Source organism: Stegodyphus dumicola, chromosome 2 (assembly GCF_044657685.1).
Source record: "Stegodyphus dumicola isolate Sdum_Otavi_A_Nest chromosome 2, ASM4465768v1".
NCBI lineage: Eukaryota > Metazoa > Arthropoda > Arachnida > Araneae > Eresidae > Stegodyphus > Stegodyphus dumicola.
In genome coordinates this window covers 276691758-276717699 of record NC_140769.1, presented here as the reverse complement: position 1 = coordinate 276717699, position 25942 = coordinate 276691758, and the positions used below count along the sequence as shown (strand labels likewise).

The 25942-nt window shown below is 33.2% G+C and overlaps 1 protein-coding gene across 3 annotated transcripts in view; it reads right to left on the bottom strand.

Moving 5' to 3' along the window:
- Positions 1-25942, bottom strand: part of Dlg5 (MAGUK family member discs large 5) — a 95898-nt gene that overhangs the window by 28273 nt on the left and 41683 nt on the right. For all 3 annotated transcript variants that reach the window (XM_035364813.2, XM_085812185.1, XM_085812186.1), the window contains exons 15-20: positions 23556-25458; positions 15244-15406; positions 14147-14249; positions 12285-12462; positions 9737-9938; positions 8669-8771 (exon numbers count right to left, since the gene is read on the bottom strand). In XM_035364813.2, coding sequence (XP_035220704.2) covers positions 8669-8771; positions 9737-9938; positions 12285-12462; positions 14147-14249; positions 15244-15406; positions 23556-25458 — 2652 coding nt within the window. The remainder of the gene's footprint in view (positions 1-8668; positions 8772-9736; positions 9939-12284; positions 12463-14146; positions 14250-15243; positions 15407-23555; positions 25459-25942) is intronic.

Here is a 25942-nt window from a genome sequence, read left to right as displayed (position 1 = left end):
ACTTTGTGCCAAATTATAATTCAAATAAAAACAGGTTTTTTTGATAAATATTTATAAATAATAATTTTAAATATTTATTAGCAGTAAAATTGGCATTCTCCCAATAGGCAATTTACCTTAGTTAACTGTGTAGCTGCTTTATGGATTGACTGGTGGCATCACTAAAATTGTTGTTTTTACAAATTTTTTTTTTCCTTGCGCAATTTCATTCATATTTGCACGGTCAGATTTATTATTATTTAATATCAATATTTTTTATGTTTTGCAAAATATTTATTTCTTTTGCTGTCGTTTATGCTGTGTATAAAAATATAATTCCAGTGTGCACATAAAAGGGTGATAACAAATTGATAACAAAGCTTTGAAGACAGCATTTTAAAAACTCTTCACAAATTGAATGGAAAAATTGTACATGAAAGAAACGATAAGCATAAACATTGCTTTTACAAAGAAAATAGTCTGAAAAACAAGTGGCGGCACCTAGAATACAACTGATAAACTAACTAATGGAATTCGGTAGATCGCTAGTTGCGACAATACCGTAAAATTGATATTCTGTGCCATTTATAATTTCACAAAATAAATACATAAAAGAAGCATTTAATAATATTAGGCTTTTCAAATTAATTTTTGATAAAATAAATAAATTGGAGGCTCGTTTTTATTCCACCAAAACATATTTCAACTAATTAGTCTGTTATTTTGGAGCATGTTTAGCATACAAATGTAATTTAAATCTTTCAGTAATAAACTACAGACACCACAGCAATGATTATAATAAAAAAAATAATTTAATAATTATGAACGAACAAAACTTTCCTTATGTTCAAAAATTGGATATTTCAAAAATTTTTTATTAAAGAAAGGAAAAAAGACTACAAAAATTTTACAAATAAAGTATGAAAAAATTATGTTAGTGTGTTGCTTAAATTTATGTCTCGAATGTTATGCTACACAGACTCATCTACACAATAATTTTCTCTTTCAAGTAATGACTCCACTATGTAACTGAAAGTGTGGTACATACTGCATAAAACACAGAGACTCCATTATATAGTGCATAAAACAGATAACTGTTATCGAAATATTATACAAACCTCAATATTTTTCAATATATTCAACTTTATTCATTTGAAAATACTCAACCTCATTTTAGTGGTATGTAGTGAATATGTTTTGGCCTCCTCGGTGATTGTGGTGATTTGTGCCCAGAGGGCGCACCGCACAAAAAGTTAGTTGCGTTACAGAACGTAAGGGAAGCGGACACGCCAAAATGTCGGGCGTATTACCGCTAATTGAGGTAATTGCATCGTATCTGTCAGGTGGCAGAAAACTAGTATGATGTATCAATTCACATGCCAGGTGGCAGAATATGTCTATCATGTACATGCCAGGAGGCATAACGCTTGTAAATATGCCAGGTGGCATATGACTTGTAAATAAATTGTAAATAAATGTACAGTAAAATATCTTGGTGCAATAGATCAAGGAACAAGCATCAACAACCTTCTGATCATTTGGATACGTACATTTTTTCTGGTGACCCGGACGTGATTTGTGGAGATGAAGAATGGACGAAGAAAATTAGTGAGTTCATGACTGAAAAGCCAGGATTTAACGCGAAGAAATTCGAGGTAGGCCCTTTTTCATTTTTCCAGTTTTGAATAGAATTGTTGAATAAAATCTAGGTGATTATTATAGTTGATAGAATCTAATGGTAAAATGGAGGCTATGAATAAGGCAAAGAAGTTGCGTACGGTGATGCGTAACTTAACTACCAAGTTGATGAGTAAAATAGATTCTGCATTGTTAGAAGAGGGTGAAACCGCGGATGAGAAATTAAAAGAATTACTCGAAATGTTACTTGAAAAATCGCAGTTGTTGAAACAATACGATTCTGAGATTGAAAAACTTATAATTACGGAACAGGAGTTGGAAACAGAAGTAATTTCCGCGCAGGATTATCAGGAAAGAATTATAAGTTTTAAATTCAGGAAAAATTAAGAAAAAACGCGTGTAAAGTTGAATCTAGAAATTCTAGTGAGGAAACTATATCTCCGAAGTTGAAAACTTGTGAAGTTAATACTTTAAAATTGCCAAAATTAACGATTACAAAATATTATGGTGATCCTTGTTCTTGGCTTGAATTCTGGAATCAGTTTAGTAATTCCATTCACCAAAACGAAAGTCTCAGTTTGGTTGACAAGTTTTGTTATTTAAAATCGCTTTTGGGAGGTTTAGCTTTAAATGCTATTAGTGGATTAACATTTACTAGTGAAAACTATACGGTGGTTGTTGATATACTAAAAAACCGTTTCGGCAGAGATGACCTGCTAATTAATGCGCATATGAATAAATTGTTGAGTTTAGAACCTGTAAAATATTCCGGAAATACGGCTTCTTTGAGGAAGCTTTATGACGATATAGAAATACAAATAAGGAATTTAAATTCTTTAAATGTTACTAGTGGTTCTTATGGACATTTATTATCCCCTATTTTGTTAAAGTTAATACCCGAGAATTTAACTCTAGAATTCACTAGGAAAAGAAGTGATAAACAAAATTTCAATGTTAATGAACTACTAACGTTCTTGAAAACGGAAGTGGAATGTAGGGAAACATCAATGATGTTAGCGCGTTCTAAGAATTTTGATGTAAATGAAACATCAATACGAAACAAAAGTTCCCATCAAGGTTATCAAAATAAATCTTACATGCATTCTAAAAGAAATGATTACAGTACGAATAAGCAAGGTGCTTCTGTATTAACTAGTCAAAGCGAAACTCCCTCTAAATACTTTCAAAAATCACATTTTAATCCAAATCGAAAGTTCTCTACCCCGCCTAAGAAAGAGAATCAAAATGTCTGCATATTTTGTTTATCTGCTTGTCATATGAATCATGATTGCGCACTTGATTTAAAGGCTCGCCGAAAGGCATTAATGGATCGAGGTTTATGTTTTATTTGCTTTTCGAAAGGGCATCCAAGGCGTTTCTGTGCTCATAAAGATGAAAAATGCAGACTGTGCAATGTCCAAGGTTTACATAATTCGTTAATATGTGACGCCGCATCGAAAGATTTAGAGACGGATACTTCCAATCAGACAAAACAAACGCCAATCCCTGAACCTTCTCTTTCGCTCTTATGTAATGAAAATAATAACAAAATTAAACCACCAACTTCCGTTCTTTTACAGACGTTTTCGGCAGCAGTTAGGTGTAAAGGGGGGAACGAAAAGGTATTACGTTGTATGCTAGATTCAGGGTCAACAAAGTCATTCATCTTACGAGAAGTGGTTGATTCACTGGGGTTGAAAATTATTAATAAAGAAGCGCTTATTATTTTCACATTTGGATGCAAAGATGCAAAAGAGCGCTTGTATGATATCGTAGAAATCGTATTGCAAAATGTAAGCCATCCCAGTAAAAAGATAAAAATTAACGCAATAGTCATTGATTCTATAACACTAGGACAAGTAAAAGTTCCTTCTCGGTGGATACGACAGATAGCGTTTGAGAAGGGAATAGAATTAGCAGATGCTGGTACAAATGACGAAATTCAAGTATTAATAGGTTCGGATTATATTTGGGAAATTTTAGGAGAACGAAACGTGAAGATTTGTAAAAAATTAGTCGCAACAGAAAGCACTTTCGGTTTTGTGATTCAAGGCAAGGACGAAGGATCAAAGTGTAAGGACGCAAGAGTTAATCATATAACCGTTGTAAATGAGGACTTGGATTATGAAAGAGTTAAAAAATTATGGGAATTAGAAGCAATTGGGATAAGTTCGGATAAAGAAATATCTCTATCAGATAAAGAAATTTTAGAGTCATTTGAACGAAATACAACTTACAAGAATAAAAGGTATGAAACTCGATTATTGTGGAAAGAGGGTGTTGAAGGTTTAAATAACAATTATGAAATCGCGAAACAGCGCTTACAATTTTTAAATAATAAGTTTCAGAAAAATAGCGAGCTATATTTAAAATATAATGAGATAATTAATGAACACTTGAGAGATGGTATAGTGGAACGGGTAGATACGTATTTAAATAGTAGTTTGAAAACGGGGTATTACATGCCTCATCAAGCGGTAGTGCGCGAGCAGAAGGATTCTACAAAGGTTCTAATAGTTTTTGATGCTTCTTCTAAAAGTAAGGGAAATTTATCACTTAATGATTGTTTGGAAAGCGGACCTAATTTAAATCCTGATTTGCTAAAGATTATCATTAAACTCAGGGTACATTCAATTGCGTTTTGTGCCGACATTCAGCGTGCATTTTTAGAGGTAGGCTTAGCTAAAGAAGATAGGGATTTTTTAAAGTTTTTGTGGATAAATGAAGAAGGGTCAAATCTCGATCACAGTAATCCCAACTTACAAGTTCTTCAACACAATCGAGTTCCTTTCGGGATCAAGTGCTCACCTTATTTATTAACAGCTACAGTAAGACTGCATTTAAAAAAGTATGAAGATGCCTACGAAGAGGCATGCAGTATGTTAAAAGAGCTTTACGTAGATAATTTAATTTCTGGGACAGTTAATGTAGCAAAGGCCTTACATTTAAGCAAGGACATGATTTTCATTCTTAGCAAGGCCAGTATGAATTTACGTAGATGGGTTTCAAACTCACCTGAGCTGAATGAACTATGGAAACGTAATGGAATTGACTCTCGTGAAACATCTGAAGACTCTTTGGTACCGTTGAAAGTTTTAGGTCTTATCTGGGACAATGTCAATGATAATTTGAAAATAGATGTATCTCAGTTTGAGAAGTTACAAAATCTCAAAGTAACTAAACGCATCATTTTAGCAGCATGTGGTATGCTCTTTGATCCCTTAGGAATTATGAATCCATTTACTGTTCGAATTAAACTCTTAATGCAAACTATGTGGGAAAAGGGTATTCAATGGGACGAAAATGTTCCCCTTGATACAGAATTCATATTTCAGGAATGGTTAGAAGAAGTTGAAAAAATAAAGTTTTTCGAAATTCCCAGACAGTACTTCAGTGATATGTGTTGGAAGTTAATAGAAGTTCACATATTTTCTGATGCCAGTCCCAAGTGTTATGGTGCTGTAGCATATTTTAGATTTAAGAAGAAAAATAAATGTAAAACAAGTTTCATAATGTCGAAATCCCGTTTGGCTCCATTAAAAAGGGTAACACTCCCTAGGCTTGAACTTTTGGGAACATTAATTTCTGCAAGATTAGGTTCGTATTTGCAATCGATATTTCCGCAGTTGGATAAGGTAAATATATTTTACTGGACTGATTCCCAAATTTGCATTCACTGGATCAAGGGATCTGCCAACGAGTGGAAACAATTTGTTAGAAATCGTGTGGTAGAAATCAAGGAGAAAACAATTTTAAACAACTGGTACTTTTGCAGTGGGAAGACAAACCCTGCTGATAAACTTACGAGGGGCATGGATGCTGAAGCTCTAATTAATGATAGTGATTGGTTTTCTGGGCTACCCTGGCTTTCAGAAGTAGATATTCGACATCACATAAACGAAATGAATACCGAAGCTGACTTGCAAAACGTTAGTGAAGAACGTAAATGTGTTACTTTGAAAACACTTGTGGAATCCACAGAACTGTTACTAAATCTTGAACTGTACGGAAATTTAACCAAAGTACTGGGAATAATGGCTTATGTTCTGCGCTTCGTGAACAACTGTAAATCCATTCGTGAAAAGCAATCTGGTATGCTTACCATCTATGAGTTACGGAAGGCTTCAGAATTTCAAAGGTGGTTAGCAAATGAAAACATAAGGTGGATATTCAACCCGCCAGCTGCTCCACATCATGGTGGTATATGGGAGGCAGCTGTTAGATCTATGAAGCTGCATCTAAAGAAATGTGTTGGAACTCAAATTTTGACTTATGAAGAGTTTCTAACTCTAATTGCACAAATTGAAGCATGCTTAAATTCGAGGCCAATAACACCGGTCTCCAGTGATCCCAATGATTTGACAGCTTTGACTCCTGGACACTTTATTATAGGGACTTCTTTAACTGTTATTCCGGAACAAGATTTAACCGAAGTACGAGTGTCTCCATTGCAAAGATGGCAACTAACACAGCAGATGTTCCAAGGGCTTTGGAAGCGGTGGTCTAAAGAGTACCTGTGCCAACTACAGCAGCGTAGCAAATGGAGACAGCCTAGCAGAAATATTCATCTAAATGACTTGGTTCTCATTAAAGAAGATAATATGCCTTCATTACGTTGGAAACTCGGGCGAGTAATAGAAGTGTTTCCTGGAAGAGACAATAATGTCCGAGTGGTTAGACTAAAAACTGTGCACGGGGACATTAAACGTCCTATTACCAAACTGTGTCTTTTACCAGTTGAAGAACATTAACTTAAGCATTTGGTTTATATTGAATATGTTTTATTATTATTTTCATTTCTTATTGTACTAATAATTTTATTTGTTTGTTCTAGTTTAACCCTCATAGTTAACGTTTCAATATAGTAAGATATAAGATGTTTTGCTAGAAGATTGGTAAGTGTAATATGTAATTTTATACTTTTTGAAGGTTTTTGTATGTTTTCATTTTCTATATTTTTCATTTACTTGTTTGCATATATTGAAGATTGTATTAAGATGAATGTGATTCATCGGGGGGGAGGATGTTTTGGCCTCCTTGGTGATTGCGGTGATTTGTGCCCAGAGGGCGCACCGCACAAAAAGTTAGTTGCGTTACAGAACGTAAGGGAAGCAGACACGCCAAAATGTCGGGCGTATTACCGCTAATTGAGGTAATTGCATCGTATCTGTCAGGTGGCAGAAAACTAGTATGATGTATCAATTCACATGCCAGGTGGCAGAATATGTCTATCATGTACATGCCAGGAGGCATAACGCTTGTAAATATGCCAGGTGGCATACGACTTGTAAATAAATTGTAAATAAATGTACAGTAAAATATCTTGGTGCAATAGATCAAGGAACAAGCATCAACAACCTTCTGATCATTTGGATACGTACAGAATAAAACACAGATATTCTATTGTATTGTGCATAAAACAGCTAACTGTTATCGAAATACTGTTCAAGCCTCAAACAATATTTGCTAGCACTGAAAGAGTATTTTTACAACATGCAAAATGTTATCCAGCTTCTTTTATTTAAGTCACTAAATAGAAGTACCTATTATTTACATATGAAATATAAGTTAAACATCATAATTAAATGCTGCAAATATGTATAATATCCTATCCTTATCTTTATAAGGATCTTTGGAATCTTAAGGAATGTTGAGTCAGTTGATTTTTTGTATTTGCATTTCATTACAGTTATTTTTCAATCATAAGGAAAGGCCGAGTACTTAATGTTAATTAAGCTTGTTTCCCACCCAGATTTAATAACATGTTAATTAGTATAACTACAGTTTGCTATATTAACTGATAGGCTAGAGTTTAACTGAGCTGAAAAACAAAAAGCTAATTTAAATAATAAAAGTTCTTTATTAAAATTAATTATTTTTATACATACACCTTACACTAGAGCCCTGCAAACTAAACTTAATATGCATTGAGCGGGTAATAAATTTTCAGAAATGTCCAGTTTTATGGAAGATAGGATAGGTTCTTTGCAACTAATAATACTTCATTCAACACCTAAATCTATAGCAAATTTATTAATATTTTTTTCTTTATCCAGTCTCTTAAGGCATCTACTTTCATTTCTACAATAATTCTAATTTGTTTTATTTTCTTCTCCAATTGCATGAACAACATAACATAAAACTTGAATAATTTGGAAGTAATTAGCTTACAATAGCATACAGCCATTAATCTTAAAAAAAAAAAAAAAAAAAAAAAATCCTGTTAAAAGCTAGTAACATAAAGGAATGTGAATGATAATAAATGGTGGTTACCAGACTTCTTTCGGTTACTTTATTATTGAAAGGAGGAATGGGGTAGACTGGAACTTCCATGAAAAGAACAACACTTGTCACCAAGTTCATTACATAGGTTTAAAAAAATAATGTCTTAAAGAGGTTAAAAAATTTGAAATTACAGACTAGCTGTTACTAAATTGAGACAATATTCAAAAGATAATGCTCTGACCAGCAGTAATCATTTAGTGATTTAAAAAAAAAGTGATCATCACATTATACAGAATGTTGAGCGATTAGAAGTTGAGTTTGCGAGGCTTTATTGTATTTCCATAACGTATTAATAAGCAATATTCAAGAAAATAATATTTTTTGAATGAAAACTCTATAATAGCTATCATAAATTGAAAGTAATTGAGATAAGCTCAGCATTTTCAAAATAGAATAAAAATTTAAAAAAAATTATATCAGAATGATTTTATTCATATACAACATAATAAAGAATTATATATAACTTTATTTAAGCACTTAAATTTCCATTAAAAATCTGATATCTTAACAAATCATACATAATATCAGAAAATTCTAAGATAATATTAAAAATATAATGATTCATTTATTTATTTAGTCTCTAAAAAACTCAACTTCATTTACAAAGGAGCCACATGATTGAAAATATTAAATATTGTCCTCCCAAAAAAGAATATGTAAATATAAAGTTTAAAATTTCTTTTTAATGCAAAGTAGTTAATATAAAAATAGTAAATGCTCTTACTTAAGAAATGAAGCATGGGTTTAAGATAAAAGATCCACATACTTTCATAATTATGAAGAGCAAGAATTTTCACAGTATCAGCTGGTTTTGCTAGTTCATATGCAGCTTCCTCTGCAGTTGCATGCCGCAGATCTATTCCATTGTACTAAACATAAAGAATAAAAACTTTGCAAACAAAACAAACCTTTTTAAAACACTGTACTACAGAAAACAAAATATTCTTATAAGCATACAAAAAGCAATCTACAAATGAGTAAGAAAATACAAATTCTTTTAATAAGAAACTACACAAATAATTAAATAATTTGATACTTCATTATTATAAACTCCCATAATTTAAATGTCTTGTTAATTGGATTGCATCAAAGCAGCAAACATTTACTTCGAGCTCTTCACAACATCGCTAAATGGCTAGCAGCCTTAATGATCATGATACTCATGATCATTTATGGTCTGCTTGTATTATTAAGAGCTCTGACATGAATCAATAAAATCTACTACAATTCTGAAATGAAATCTGTATACAAGGTCTGTCCCGAAAGTTATGCACCCATTTTTCTTAAAAAGACATTTATTGAACTGCTTTGTACAATTCCTCAATATTCTTCGAAAAACATCCCCCCTGCTTTAACACACTTGTTCCAATGCGATTTCCATGCTTTATATGCATCCTGGAAGTCTGTCACAGAGATGTCCTTTAGTAACATCATCGTAGCTGCCTTGATGTTCTCCAGGGTCCCCAAATACTGTCCTTTGAGGGATTTTTTAATCTTCAATGATCAAATCTCTCTTTTTTTTTTTAATCTCCAATCAAAAATCTCCCACAATGTTTTCTCCAGTGTGAAACAAAACTTTTCTTGTATCGCTGCTTGAGAGCTTTTCCCATCTTGATTTCAACCGAGCACTCACACAAGAGTTCACTGAAACAGGCACTGTGACTCTCCAGGAGCTCAGAGCCAACTGGCGCTAGTCGTGCTGTGTTTCCAAGACTCTACCCACCCTCCAGGGGTAAGCGGCAATACTGCACCACGGATAGTTGCAACAGAAAGAAAGTGGGGAGCATTACTTTTGGGATAGACTTTGTATAAGTAAACAGAGGCAAAACTCTACCTCTAAAATTTGATCACCGGTTCGTAGACCATTTGCACCTTGTGCAGGAGAATCGTCTTGCAAAGCATGGACAAAAATACCAACAGCATTGCCCCCTAAAAGACTAATACCAAGATTGGAAGTGGCTTTCTTTAAAATTACTAGCCTTGCCTCAGAACTGGAGTTTTTTGAATTTTTATTCCTTTTCTCCCCAGGTATCAAACTAGAAAAAGAAAAGAGCATTAATTTATTAAAATAATACGAAGCAAAAATTTCAAATTTAATAAAAAGTTCAAATTTCAGGCACAGCAAAATCTTATTAATATTTTCCCCCTCGTAAATAAATACACATAATATAATAAAAAATGAGGCCCAGTGGTGCAGTGGTTAGTGCATCGGGCAGTAGCACCACAGGTCCGGGTTCGATTCCCGGGCTGGGCGAGGTCGACTCAGACTTTCATCCCTTGATTTCCATCACTTGGGTTGATAAAATGAGTACCAAGTTTGCTTGGAGACTAAACACTGGGGGTCTTATGACAAGATGACCACTTATTCAGGGCATATGTTTACACACCCAGAGCCCATGGTCAAGAAAATAGATTTTGGGCACTGCAGGCCTTGGCCCATTAGGGCCGTTATGCCACTGAGTTTAGTTTATAATAAAAAATAATGTGATTTTAGCTTTGTTAAGGTCAACACTTAATAATATTAAATCAAAGGTCAACACTAAATAAAAATCCTAGGTTAAATAGAAATTCGGAATTGAAATGGTTAGTCATATTCAGCATGACTAAAATATTAAAATTTATTTTCTCATTAATTCTATATCTATTTGTTAAACAGACTAAGAATATACTAAAAGAGGGGAAATAGGGATCATTCTTAATTTTCCTGAATTAAATTATATTGCATTTTTTAAACTGCAGGAATGAAGATTTCTCCATATTCTAAACACTACTAACTCATATACTAAAGGAAGGACAAATAACAAATTGAGAAACTCAATGAAAATATAAGAAATAAGTGCTATCACTGCTAATCTTTCAAGCAACATTTAAGTTAATAAAAAAATTCTTATTCTTTCAATGATCCAGTAAAATTTCAGTGGCAGAAATTACTATATTTTTAGCATAAAATTAATGCAATTAATGCTTATCAACTTTATCTTTCATACTGTGAATTAATTATGTGTTAAAAAAGATATTTATATGAAGGTTATTTTTTTCAAAGACTTTTAACTTCTACTAGGACCAAAATATATTGATAGAAATAAAATTAGATTTATTTCTGCACTTAAGTCTCATAACTAGAAAAGTAATTCAACATGTTTTGCTTTAATTTTTAATTAATTATTAAATAAATATAGAATTAAGGAATCAAAACAAATATTAAGAGCTAAACTTTTAAATCAATCAATACATACACTTAAAAATAAGATCTGAGAGAAGGGAAATACATATTTATGCTATGTTAGTCATTGCACAATCTACCATGAAGTTGATTGATGATAATGTAGTTAATAGCAATATAAATGATAATCTTTTAAATGGTAACCCACAGTTCAAGTTCATGCATGATTCCACAATTATTCAGTTAATTTATTCAGTTTAACTGAGCTCTAATTTATATTAAAAATAAGCATTTCATTCCACCTCTTTAAAAAAAAAAAAAAAAGTTTTAAAATATTTTTAGCATAGCTGCCAAACTTAAAATCTTAAAAGCCAGAAGCTTTCTGTGAGAAAACTAGGAGAGTTTTCTCAAAGGTTTTCATTCTATGTGGCAACAATACACGGCTCAGGTTATTAAAGTATTTGTAATTCAATTCTGATGTAAAATATATTAGCATTTAACTGGATATTCTAGATTTTATGTTCTTTGACTAATTTACTTTTTAATTTTCTTACACTTTTATACTGAGAAAATTCCAAGCATAGAAGAAAAGTTTTTGTTTATCCAAATGATTTTAAATATAATGAAAATAAAACTAATAACTAATGCACATTGTATCTGCATGGATAAATATAGTAATGTACTATATACAGAGAAGTGAACAAAATTAAATACAAATATTAACTGATTAAACATTGCTTGAATCTTCATATAAAAATTTACATATTAGATTAATATAACTCAGATCAAATGAAATTTACTAAGAGAAAGATTGACAAAACATAATAAAAAATACAGTTTGGATGAAATGAAGTTTGATAAGAAACATTATTCTGAAAATCGCGGAATTGAATTTGCCTAATTTAAGTTTCATTAATTCAATCAATTTCATTTGTTACTTTGAAACATTTTCTTTAGTCAAGGCTAAAATATAATAACCAGGAGATGTGATGAAAAACTGGAAGTCTTCTGGTAAAAACAGGAGAGTTAGCAGCTATATTTTAGGAATTATAATGATTATAACTTGAAATAGTAATAATCAAAATCAAAATTTTAATTATTCTTCCACAGATTTATATTTAAATAAAACCAACACCTTCCTTTTTTCTACTAAATACATATATAGAAATTTTAATGCATACTTTTGGAGGGGGGCACTAAAACTTTTCTCTTTTATTACCTCAAACCAGACTTTTTCTTAGTTAAAGTAGATGCTGCTGAGCTGGGTGAACTTGGCACATCTTCATTGGAAGCATCAACAGATTTTGAAAGACTTTTTTTATGAGACATCACAGGAGTTTCACAAGGAGACATTGCATCACTAGAATCCTCATTGTCAGGTACAACTTCCCGAAATTCTAAACATAAAAAAGGCAAATTAATAAATAAAATGTGTAGTGCTAAATTTATTTTCTTGTTCATTAATCAAATTAAAACTACATGGTAAATAAAAAAAGTGTTAAAAAACTGCAACTTACGGCACTTGTTTCACAAATAAAAAAATACACGAATATAGCACTTTCCATATTTCTTTATTATACAGTAAATGTCAATCTAACAATTCTAGCTGCACCAGTGTCAGCATAACCTGATCAACTAGCTGATTAAATGGCTTATCCTCTATAAGTGATGTGAATCGCATGGAAGTAATGATCGGAACACCTTATCTTTCACAAATTCCTAAAGGAAAAAATTGTAAGTCAGGTCAGTTGATCTGAAGACCAGAACACTAATACTATTTTATTCAGATCAGCATGACCAATTCACCTTTCTGGAAGCTGTTAGTTTAAATATGCACCAACTCGAAAAAAAAGTGGACAGGGGTCAATTCTAAATTCTATAAGTAAATCTGATTGTAAAATTCCGTCTGCATTTTTCATGTCTCAAAAGCCTAACTTATGATTTATATTAAGATTTATATAGAATGATGTTCTAATGTGCATATTTTGACACAAAATCAGATCTTTTTCTAATACAACTTGGCAAATTTTTTTTTTCTTCCTATTTTTCCATTCTACGCCTCAAATTATGGCAAAGAGCCAAATTTTGTAAAAATCATTGAAACAGTTTTTTAAAAAATTAACAATCAAAATTTTAATTCCCAATGCTAATTGAATTTCATACACATATCAACATTTAAAATAAATTTACTTAACTTCTTTTATAATTCAAAATTTAGGCTTAAATTAAACAAAATCAGACCTTTTCTAATACAACTTGGCAAATTTTTTTTCCTTCCTATTTTTCCATTCTATGCCTCAAATTATGGCAAAGAACCAAATTTTGTAAAAAATCACTGAAACAGTTTTTTAAAAATTAACAATCAAAATTTTAATTCCCAATGCTAATTGAATTTCATACACATATCAACATTAAAAATAAAATTTACTTAACTTCTTTTAAAATTCAAAATTTAGGCTTAAATTAAAAAAAACTCATATATTTCTTCTTCAAAAAAAAATTTGAATTATAACCTATAAAATTTTTAACATGATCTTAAATTACATGTATTTCTAGGCATACCTGCAAAAAAAGCGGAGTTTTTATTAAAAAGTCCTGAAGATGTATGTGAATTTATATACTGACTCATTTTAAAATTTGGCATATTTATTATAAACGATAACAGCATTAAATGTGGTTTATGCACTTTATTACAATCTTCAGTGAATTGCTAGTTATTTTGAACATTAAATTTCCAAATAAACTTTTACTGAGGATTATTCACATGGAATTTCTTTATTCTCATTTTGTTAATAATACCTAACAAATATTTATTAATAATACATGAAATACGTTTTTAATTTATAAAGAATATTAATCAAAATTTGAAAGACTTTTTTTTTTCCTTTTTGCATAAGATTAAATTCTTACCCTTCGCCATTTTAGTGTCTACTATTCCATATAACTGCATTTTATACACATCAAACTTTGCAAATTTCAAATTTGTGCACCACATACGTATTTATTAGTTACCAGGAAACAATATTCCAAAAATATTATAAATATATCATAAGATGCATGAAATAAAAAATAAAATATTACTTTCTGGATTATACTGCACCAGCATGGTAATGCTATCAATGCACTGTCTCAACACATTAGCTGCCAATCCGTATGTAGCACTTCTCATATTTATTCCACATACCTAAAAATACATTAAAAAGTACAGAATTTTAAAATGTTTCATAAAACTGTCTCTTTGTTAAAATATATTGTAACAAGAATCAGCCTAGATATGTCTTCTAAGGTTCTTCTTAAAGAAGAAATTCAGCTTACAGATGCACACACATGTATTAAAGTTTATGTGCAATCGGTGTTTGAGACGTTACTGGGTAAAGGAAAAAGGAGATGCAAATACAAGTGATGCCTGAAAAGGCATCCATATTGAGTCTATATATTAACATCTTCTCATGGTACAAATAGGGTCACTAATTAATTAAATTGTGAGTGACACTGATTTATCAGAGGCTATCTATGCACAGCCTGCCATCTTGATCCTTCATGAGCATCCTTTCACTATGGTACTTTGCTCTCCTTGGCGGAGACTGTTTTCCCAATGGGTGTGGGTCCCAGCAAGATGGGCGATGACAATGCCATTCATCATTGGGGATGGGAGACATCCTACACATACACACACAAATATGTATATAATGATGATTTAGAAATATTGGTAGCATAGATGTCGATTCATAATGAAGAACAACTCGGTAGCTGGAGCAAATGAAATATTTCTTTTTATTGCAATTGACGTTTGTAGCCACTTGGCACTCTAATTATGCCTATTTCAAACATTTTACATTTTTGATAGCTTTGCAGTAAAAAGAGAAGCAGGAAGTTTCTATGCTTATGTGCAGAAAGTAAGTGCACAACTATCCAAAATGGAGACTTATCAAGAGAAAGATTTTGATTTAAGTTCAAAATTAGCCACATCATCATCATCATTATATATGAGTCATATGAGATGGATTATTCTACAAATGACACAGTCCAGAAAAGTTACGACTATTTTTAAGACAGAAAAAAGAAGTACCCAAATTAAAATTAAAATGAGAATTTAAGTGGCTATTGCTAATTTATATTACAATTTTGATTCACATATTTTTAATTTTGTATTAGAACAATGTGCAATAAATACATACCTCAAGGAGATGATCTCCAACCTGAAGGCCAGCCTGATCAGCAAGACTATTCTTTGTAACAGATGATACAAATATACCACCTCCAGCACCACAACTTATTTGAATACCCAAAGGTTCTGTACTTTTTTCGATGCAGATACTTCGTAAATCACCAGATTTGGGACTGTAATATAAAACCATATTTTAATATAATTTTACTCCATTGAAATGTTATAAAATTTTTACACTTGCAAAGAAAAATAAGATGGTTTCCACATTTTCTGAATAATAATTATTTTTCTTTATTATAAAAAAACCTAGCACAATTTTTTTTATAAACTTATTAAAATGAACGTAATTAAAAAAAATAGGCTTTTTTTTTTAAACAGAAAAGTTCTTGAGAACTATCTGTTATGAGGACGGGTGCTTTTCATGAAAAACGTTCTATAGGATACTATTAGTTATTTCATACAGGATAAAAAATGATAAAAATTTGACCAGCATAAATTTGCAATATACGAAAAGCAGCTAATATTTTTTTTTTTGTTTGTTTGTTTAAAATCCCACATATAAAATGGTTTTGTTAGATTTAAGAATTGCTAATATTTTTTTTAAAAAAGTAATGTATTACAAAAGAATAGACATTAAAGCTGGATATATATGTTTAAAAGAATATTTCTGATTAGAAGATCATAATTGCACCCCTCCTAGAAATGTGAGCAGCAGTAATCCACCTTACACTGTATTTTGGCTTAAATTTCCTGTACATCAAAACATTAGGATCGCTTCTAATGGGGTTTCATATCTAACAATGTGAGAGGTTAGGAGAAAACTTTTCTGAGAAACTAGCTTCTCCTTCTACTACCATTGGAGGCTCCTACCTGAAACATGTTTTGTTTGAATTGATAGCTACACAAAACATTTTGTAGTTAAAATGAAAATGATTTGCTTAAAACTGTGTCCTTTGTAGGATTTCCCAAAGAATTCATTTTCACGTAGTCAACCAATCAGCTATCTTGAAAAGTGAAAATTCCCAGAAATGTTTCTTTTGACATGCTGTTGAGGGTAGGACGCAGATGTGATACTGGTTTAAAGAAACTGAGACTTACTTTCTCTTTGTAATGAAATATTGGTTATAGTATGCAAACATTCAAAAGTAATAGTAACCCATATGCTATACAAAGGCACCTTCAACAAATTCTACTACAGTGTGTTACCAGATTACAGACACCCAGAGTAATCATTGGCCAGCTGTAAGAACAAGTCTTCAGTGAGTCCGAGACCTTAGAATTTTGAGAAAATTGAAGGTTCTCTAAAGCGCTTTTTAGTGACTGAAGAAAAACATGAATATAGATTTTCTAGATTTAAAGAAAGCTTTTATTGGTAAATAAAATTTTAAAATATTTGCTTTGAACTTAAGCTACATCCTTATTCTGCATCTTAAAAATATAAATAAAAAAGTATGGCTTAATAATACAATAAATGAGAAATTTAGATATAGGAGAAATTAAAAAAGACAGCAATCCCTAAATATCCAATAACTTGTTGATAGGCTATATAATGTCTTTTCTTATTTCTAATTATAATAATTTTTACAACAGAAAATATTTCTCTAATTACGAGGGTAAGTTGAAAAATAAGTTTCCCCTGTCGACTGTGGTCAGAGTTGTGTATGAAAGTCAAAAAATAGAATGAGACATTAAAGATATGACATACCTTTATTTTATTATTCTTGTACGAGTGCGTTGAGACATTTGTCATATCGCTTGATAAGCTTCAAAAAGTCCTCCAAGAAAAATTCACGCTTTGCATATGGAAGAAGCGTTGAACGGCTATGGGTGAAAGGCGACACAACAGGAAAGCGCGCAAGTCACTGTTACACCATTGGGTAGAGGTCGCTGCAAATCAAGCAGATGGCGCTGTTGCAGTGCCTGCGCAAAGTGGAGACCAGCCTCTCATTTGAGCCCCGGTAGGTATGGAGAGAAGGTGCGTTTTGAATTCGTGGTCAAAGGAGGAAGTGAGAGCGGTTATCCACTATGAATGGGCATGTGGAGTATCAGGAACAGAAATTCATAACCGCCTCGTGGAAGTCTATGGGCCAGGTGTGATGTCGAAGCAAATGATGCAGAGATGGTGTCGCACATTCAGTGATGGACGTCAGCAAGTGGAGGACATACCGAGAGCTGGATGGACGTGCACGGCCACTACAGATGCAAATGTCAGGAAGGTGGATGACATGATTAGAGCGAACCGGCATATCACCATCGATGAAGTAGCGGAAGAACTTGGAATCTCACATGAGCGAGCTCAAAACATCATCCATGACATTCTTCGATACAGAAAAGTGTCAGCACGATGGGTGCCCCCAACAATTGACCTCGACACACAAGGAACAACGCATGGGGGTCAGCCTGGAACATCTCGTGCGTTACCATGAAGATGGCAATGACTTTCTGTTTCGGATCGTGACGGAGGATGAAACGTGGGTCCACCATTTCACGCCAGAATCAAAGGCCGCATCTATGGAGTGGAAACATCCGTCATCACCTGTCCGAAAGAAGTTCAAGACAACTCCCTCTGCAGGTAAAGTGCTCCTCACAGTTTTCTGGGACGCCCAAGGATATTTGTTGCTGGACTTTTTGGAAGTTGGAACCATCAATGCTACGCGCTACTGTGACACCCTGTCGAAATTGAAAGAGGCGATTCGGAAAAAGCGGCCTGGCCTTCTCACATCTGGCGTTCTGCTGTTGGATGACAATGCCAGACCACATTCGGCGACGGCAACGCAAAACCATATTACAACTCTTGGTTGGGAGCGCCTACACCATCCGCCATACAGTCTTGATCTCGCACCAAGCGACTTCCATCTGTTTCCGGCTTTGAAGAAAAATCTCGGGGGAAGGCGCTTTGGAAGCAATACTGAAGTGAAACAAGCCGTTCAACGCTTCTTCCATATGCAAAGCCCTGATTTTTTCCTGGAGGACTTTTTGAAGCTTATCAAGCGATATGACAAATGTCTCAATGTACTTGGTACCTTGTGGAAAAATAAAGGTGTGTCATATCTTTAATGTCTCGTTCTATTTTTTGACTTTCATACACAACTCTGACCACAGTCGACAGGGGAAACTTATTTTTCAACTTACCCTCGTAAAAAAAAAATTTTGTAAACTTTATTTTTTTTTTACATTTAAATTAAAAAAAAAAAAAAATTATGCTGCTTAAGTTCTGTTTGGGTATAAAACAAAATTTTGTAAATAAGATCTTAAAAAACATTAAATTTCAAATCATAGTGTAGTGTAGATTACTGAAGAGCCCTGCTCATAGTTAGGATACTCTTACAGAAGAGCAAAGTAAAGGGATGATAAAAATTTAGTTGCAAATTAGCTTCTTGTGAAGTAACAGAATGTTCAGTAACTATCTACTATGCCTTGGATAGTTTTTCCCCAGTAGAAAATAACAAGACATAAAATCTAATTGTCAAGATGCTAAATTTTATACTTACATTTATACAAAAAGGAAATTTAGTTATTGAGGAGAAAGAAAAATACAAAACCATGTACAATATTTCTCACTATGGTAACTCCCTTATAAGAGTTTCATGTATTACAATATCTCCTCTTTGCCAACAAATGAATGCTTAAGCATAAACTATTAAAATCTGAGGCATTAACCAACTATTCTGAAACTATCCCAAAAGTGATTTTTACCACCTTTAAATCCCAAAAGTGATTTTTACCACTTTTTAAAAGATACATCATATTTTAGCATAAAATAATCTTTCACTTCAATACATCATGATAAATATTTTACTAAAAACAAAATGAAACTATTTAAAAACAAATGGTAAACATGAAAAATTTATTTCCATCTCACTAAAATATTTTCTTTGACAATCTTCATCACAAAAATTAATCATAATATATAACTCAGACCAAAGAATTTTAGCAATGCTCCAGAGATAAAACATTTTATCCATAAATGTTGGAATTCAAAATGACAAGCCAATTACAACTAATTCTGGAAGGAAGAAGGAGTCAATACAGATATTAATAATATAAATTTATTCAATATTATTATAAAAACCTCGGAAATCATCTAATGCATCAGAATGAAAAGTAATAACAAAAAGCCACTAAACTACCATCAATCCAAAAGAGCAGCAAAAGAAACATTAATTCCACTCTGAGTATACCATATGGAAGTACCATATTTGACGGCATATAAGATGCACTTTTTTCCTAAATTTGGTCTAAAAAAGTTACCTGCATCTTATACGTGAAGGACACAGTCTTATACGTGAAGGTAATTGCATTCAATAATTGTTTATTTGGCTTTTACAAAATGTGAGAACTAAAAGAAACTACGCTATTGAAACTTTTTTTCCTTGTATGTGGCCGTCTAAATAAGGGTGCGTCTTATATGCCATCAAATACGGTAAAGTTTCTTAATTATCGTCACATAATTTGCAAATTATCTCAGTTTTAGACATGAGTATATAATAATAATCATTATACGTGTATGATTATAATAATCATTATTAATATGATAATGATTATTATTTATATAAATTCAACTGAGATAATTTGCAAATTATGGTTATTTTTAAGAGAGGTATTGAATCTAATTATGCTTCTGAAAAATTTTGAAAATATTTCAGAAGCATAATTGGTATTTTTTGGTTCAATACTTCTCTTAAAAATAACCATAATTTGCAAATTATAAATAAATTTTGAAAATACATTTTGAAATAATTTTGAAAAATGTAGAATACGTAAGCGTAGATTTGTGTGTCTGTGGAGCTGTGATTGTGAATGGGACATAAGCGCATGAGATTTTTCTGAGATCCTTCATGACATGCAAAAGTTGGATAAATTTTAAAAGATATCAGATAAAATTAGTAGCCATAAATGTATGGATGATGGGATGAGACGGAAACACTGGTACACTGGGAGGCAAGCCACTCACAAGCACAGGTGGTTACAGAACTCAATGTAATGCCCAATGCTGTCTGCAATTTGTAGAAGCAGTTTCAAAACACTGGATCCCCATCAAGAAGATGGAAGAAGAAGGTTGACCGAGATCTAAATGACAAATGATGATCGTCATTTGGCACTTTCAGCATTGGCAACACAGGACTGCTGCAGTTTTACAGTTCTCATGTGAGCTGCATGCTACCACTGGAATTTGACCTTCAGGACTGCTACAGTTCTCACGTGACCTGCATGCTGCCACTGGAACTTGACCTTCACGATCTACAGTTGTCTGAAGGCTTCATGAGAGCTATATGCCAGAAGACTCACTATTTGTGTCATGCTGACTGCAGCAAACAAGACAGCACATTTAGGATGGTGCCGATAACATGTCCCTTGGACAAGATTTCAATGCAGCACTGTGCTTTTTACAGATGAGTCGAGATTCATCCTGGACTCCGATTCTCAGCATCTGAGAGAGTTGGTACAGAGAGAGGATCTTAGATCCCTATTTTTGACTTTTCAGGATCAAAATTGGTCCTGGGTTCCTGTTGATGGAAAACAAAGCTTGTTCACATAGGGCTCAGCTGGTCAATGATTACCTGGAAAATGAGGATATTCGCCGCATGGATTCACCAGCCAAATCTGACCTAAACCCTATAAAGCATGTCTGAAACACTTTGGGGAGTGCAAACTTATCTCGCTATCCCCCTCCGAGAAACATCTCAGAGTTGAAAACTGCCTTGCTGCAGGAAATGGGATCGACTGTCACAAGGATTCCTCAGTCGATCAGTTCAGTCTATCTCGCAATGAGAGGGGGACCATACCCAAACTTGACTTGGAAAGACTTGTTTCCTGTTTGTTACCACAACAAGGATTTTGGATATTCTTGCACTATGAGCTTTACTGATAATCATGTATACATAAAGTGACTTTTGAATTATAAATCTCTTTCTCTATTATAAATGTATACTCATACCAAATTTCATCAAAATCTGTCCATTAATTCTTCAGAAATTCCACATAATGTGCAAAGTCTCTTAATTTTGAACTAAAGGCTGCCTAACTCTTTCTGTAACTTAAAAATTTGCATTTTACTTGTCGAGTTCCTTTATTTCACTCAAAATAAGATGAACAGTTGGCTCCTTTCTTCGGACTTACGACAAAGCCTCCATTTGGGCTTAAACTCAAAAATAAGAAATAAGAGCTACCTTAGAACTAACTAAAAGAGATTCAGCCGAAGCTAAAACAAATCTAATGTAGTTGACCCTTAATTTAAACTAGTCGACAAATACACGTAACATACAGCCGAGTGTAACCGCTTCTAGACAGACTTAACCCGAAGATAACGAAATATTGCTACTCAGGATTCCTAGCTCTCTCTCTCGAAGTAAGTGGAACCTCCCTTAACTACTACTACTTACTCATTTGCATTCAAAGTGATTCTAAAAACTCATTCTGGTAGGGAGATGTAAATGGGAAACAAGAACTGATAGGAAAGGTTATCTAAGTTAAAATATACCTTACAAACTAATGGAAGAAATATTGCTTCATGCAAAAAAAATTACATTCCAAATTAAAGCACTAATTGTTTTTTCTTTTAATTTTCCACAGTATGCATAATAAAAGCAAAAACATTAGAAAAGGATATCAAAACTAGACATTACAAATTTATACAAAATTTAGTTTTCAAAGTTAGCACAGCTCTGAGTAATGCAAAGTCAAGGATTGCTTTGCCTAATCCAGTAGTCAATATATGTCTGCACAAAGGTCATAGCGAAAATATTGTAATGGTTGGCCTAATATTTCTTTATATTCATTCAAATTACATATATATTGATGAAATTATTATTCCTCTAAATGAGCACATAATAATCATTTACATCATTGCATGTGTATGATGGTAACAAAGTATACACAGTATGTCACCAATGAGCTCCTGATAAAAAGAGATGAAAATCTGTTCCAACATCCATAGAAAACTACAGGATATTTACGTAAGTTATATGACTAACAAGAGCAATGTGCACAGACAGGTAAAGAAGTTTAAAGAAAGAGAAACAAAGCCTGAAGACAAACCCCATAGTGGGAGACAATCAATGGCAATCTTGGGCATCAACCTTAAACAGATCATCAGATTAATTCAGGTGGACAGTCCATAAGCTTTATGCAGAAGTGGATTTTGGTCACAATGTAATACAAAAGATGGAAGACTAAAAGTTATCAACAAGAAAAATGGGTACTTCAACAGCTGACATCCAATATGAAGGGGAGGAAATTGATCACTTGCTCAAGACCCAATTAAGAAAATTTCAGACTGTAGGATAAGTATTCTTTCAGGAATCCATAATGCTCACTTTCCTTGTCATCATGCAAAGAACAATATGATTATGAAGAGCAACAGGATGACCTAGTAGTCCCTGGAATCAAGGGCTCTGGACCAGATCCTTGTGGGTATAGGCAACTATAGAATTTCTTTTTATCTACTGGAAGCATTGGAACATACATTTTCAATTCTGCAACACATGACAATAGCATACCATTATGATCCAGAGATTAAAAATCACAGCATGATGCCATCTCTTTTCTGCAAGGACTAAAAAGTTTACAAACCAGCAATCAGCATAGCATAGTAACAAGCTTTTTTGAGATAATAACAGCTACATTCTTCTCAACTGTTTGAACACTACCACTCTGTGAACAGCAAATGGTACATTCAGACATTCTGAAAACTTTGAAAAGCCATTATGAAGAAATGAAACCTGAATGCAATCCATAATCACTATGATAAGGCACAGCAAACTCAATTAAGCAGTTGCCCCTCATCCATAGTAGAGATCAAGCCACCAGAATTCTACACCTTCAGCATAGTGAAGAACAATTTATAGGGAAAATGACTTGTTATTATAAATAAGGCAAAAGTGAGTGTAAATAAGTGAAATTATAACATATCTGAATCCTCACAAACAAAGTTTGAGAGTTACATTTAATGATGGCACAAATGTATCACTTGTAACGGAGACCACACCGAATAGCACCTTCACACAAAGGAAGTGTAACTTTGACAATATGTAGAACATAGAGGTCTGTATCATTAGGGGAGAAGGCAGCCAAATTTAGCATTCCTTTCTATACAACTCTCACACACTAGTAATAAATCAAATTCAATTGATCATTAATATATTTGTTAAATTCTAGCATTTTATTTATTTGATTATTATAGATTCACAGACCAATATTGTTGCCAATACTGAAATTAAATATTGCTAGTTTTATATTATCAAAGAAAATAATTTTTCTTCGATTCATTGCATTAAATACATACAAACAGAAAAACTGAATTAAATAAAAATTAATACTCACATTCTGTCTCTAAAATCAGACAAGGCCTGAGATCCATCAGGGTTTTGCCATTCTACAGTAAAAGGTGGCAATGGGCTGCTTCTCTCCGACACGGATGATGCTTTCTCAATTGAGCTACTAGAAACTTTACCAGCTGAAGACTTAGATGTCACACTTGGGTTGGATGGGATGCGGATTCTTTGATTTCTTTTTGGATATGTTAATAAACCATCAGTTACTGATGGACTATATGAATCTTCTCTATAGACAGTATGAACATGAGTGTGAGCAGGTACCACTCGTTTCGGCGTCTGACAGGATGAGCTGTGGTGGTAATGTAAATCTATACTTTGGGTGGGTGATGGGTTAGAATAACTGTACTGAGAAGGACATGGTGAAGGGCTAGGCGTAAAGCTGTGTCGTCCACTGTCTTTGAGAGAGTACCTCCCACTGTCTGCATGCGTATGAAAAGAACGAGAATCCACGAGCATAGATTCTGTAACTGACACACTTAACAGTGAGTCCCCGCTCCTTGAAGTATATACAGAGAGACCAGGTGGGGATGAATACCTAGATGCTGAGGGCAAAGGTGAAACAACAAGTGCGTTGCCATGGTTACTCGTAGTATGATTATGTGGATGATGAGAATGAGTTATGCCTCTCTGACCAGTGCTCAAAGTATAAAATGGTGTACTGCTCCGAAGCAGATTAGGAGGACTAATAACAGAAGCAGTCAGACTTGTAGGAACTGTAACAGGATACATGTGTCCAGAACGAGCACTTAATGGCCTGTCGGGAGGAGAAAATGAAAGAGGTATCCCATCTGAATGACTGAAAGATGTCCGATCCATACCCAAGCTCATTAGATTTTTACCACATTGACTTGAAGAATTTGACTCCAAAGAACTCAAACAGTCAGAATCTGAAATACCAAACAAAGCAGACCGTGGACGAGAACGGTTTCTATTTTTATAATACTCTAATACATCCTTGTTTGGATATGCAGATACTACAGAATAATCTAACAATGAACTAGGGCTAGAGTTCCCATTATAAGATGGTGCCCTAATATCATTTAACTGTTCATTGCTTTGACCAGATAAATTTTTGTGAGGACTATCAATGTCTGGAGAAGCATATGAAGACCCTGAGCTAGAAGTTTGTGTATTGCTAGCACTTGGTGAAATAATAGGAATATTAGACTTTTTTGAACAATTTGAAGATTGATGTCCATGCTGACAATCAACAAACACAGATATCCTGTCACTGTTCATAGTTACAGACAGACGACTATTATTTTCATTATCACTGCAGCCGTCTAATATATGATTTACACGAGATTCTGAGGTCTGTTTGGGTGTATGTTGTACATTTGGATCATAGAGGCTAAACTGCTTGCTGACTGTGGCCAAAGATTTCCTTTCAGATTTTCTTCGACTGGGATAACGGGCCACTGTCCCAACTTCATTGTATTGAATGAGGGGACCTTTGTACTTTGGCCAAGTACCACCATTTTTTTCTGGTTTCTTTGAACTTTCTTTGCTAGTCTTATTAAGCATTTTGCTATGAACTTCAAGAACTGAATCCAGTTCTGCAATAGGATCTTCTTCATCATGACCCAACAATGGTGAATGTGCATTTTGTGAATTCTTTTTGTCTTTTGATGTGCGTTTTTCACCAAATATCTTATTGTAAGCTCGGTCTAAGAGAGTCGGCTGAGACGAGGGGTAACGAGTTCGATCGTCAGAAGCTGCTTTCCGTCTTCTGGAAACAGGAGACAAAGGTGAAGATTCTGGTGATTTTTTAGAATTTTCTGAACTGAGGGATTTTAAAGACTTTTCACTGTCTTGTTCATACAAAGTTGGCTTTTTTGGTGATATTGATAATATATCTTTATCGGGTGACGATTGAACACTATCTCTACCTGAAATACAAAAAAATTATTTTCAGATTCAAATAAAACACATCTGCATAAAAATGCCAAAATATATATATCAACAATATCAATATCAAAATACAAATGCATTTTATTCATTTAATCACCATAAAACACACATTTACAGCAGTTTATAAAAAATTACAAACTTTTTTGGAAGTTGTGATGACAGAAAAGGCACCATCATAATACAAAATACAATGTCTGATAATCAATTTTGTAAGAAATCATTTTAAAATCAAAAAAATAATATTTTCATTTAAGACAGAAATTTAACAAAATAATAATGACTGTATTATGGTGTCCGCTTGCAATATAAAGCAGTGATTAGCATGTTACCATTAACTGCACAAAAGAATGAGTTTTCCATGCATGCATAAATTTACACTTCCACATATATTGGATAAATGCTAACAGATCTATATAAAAATTCTTTAATGGAGATGCACAGTGTACGGTGTCAGAATGCCTT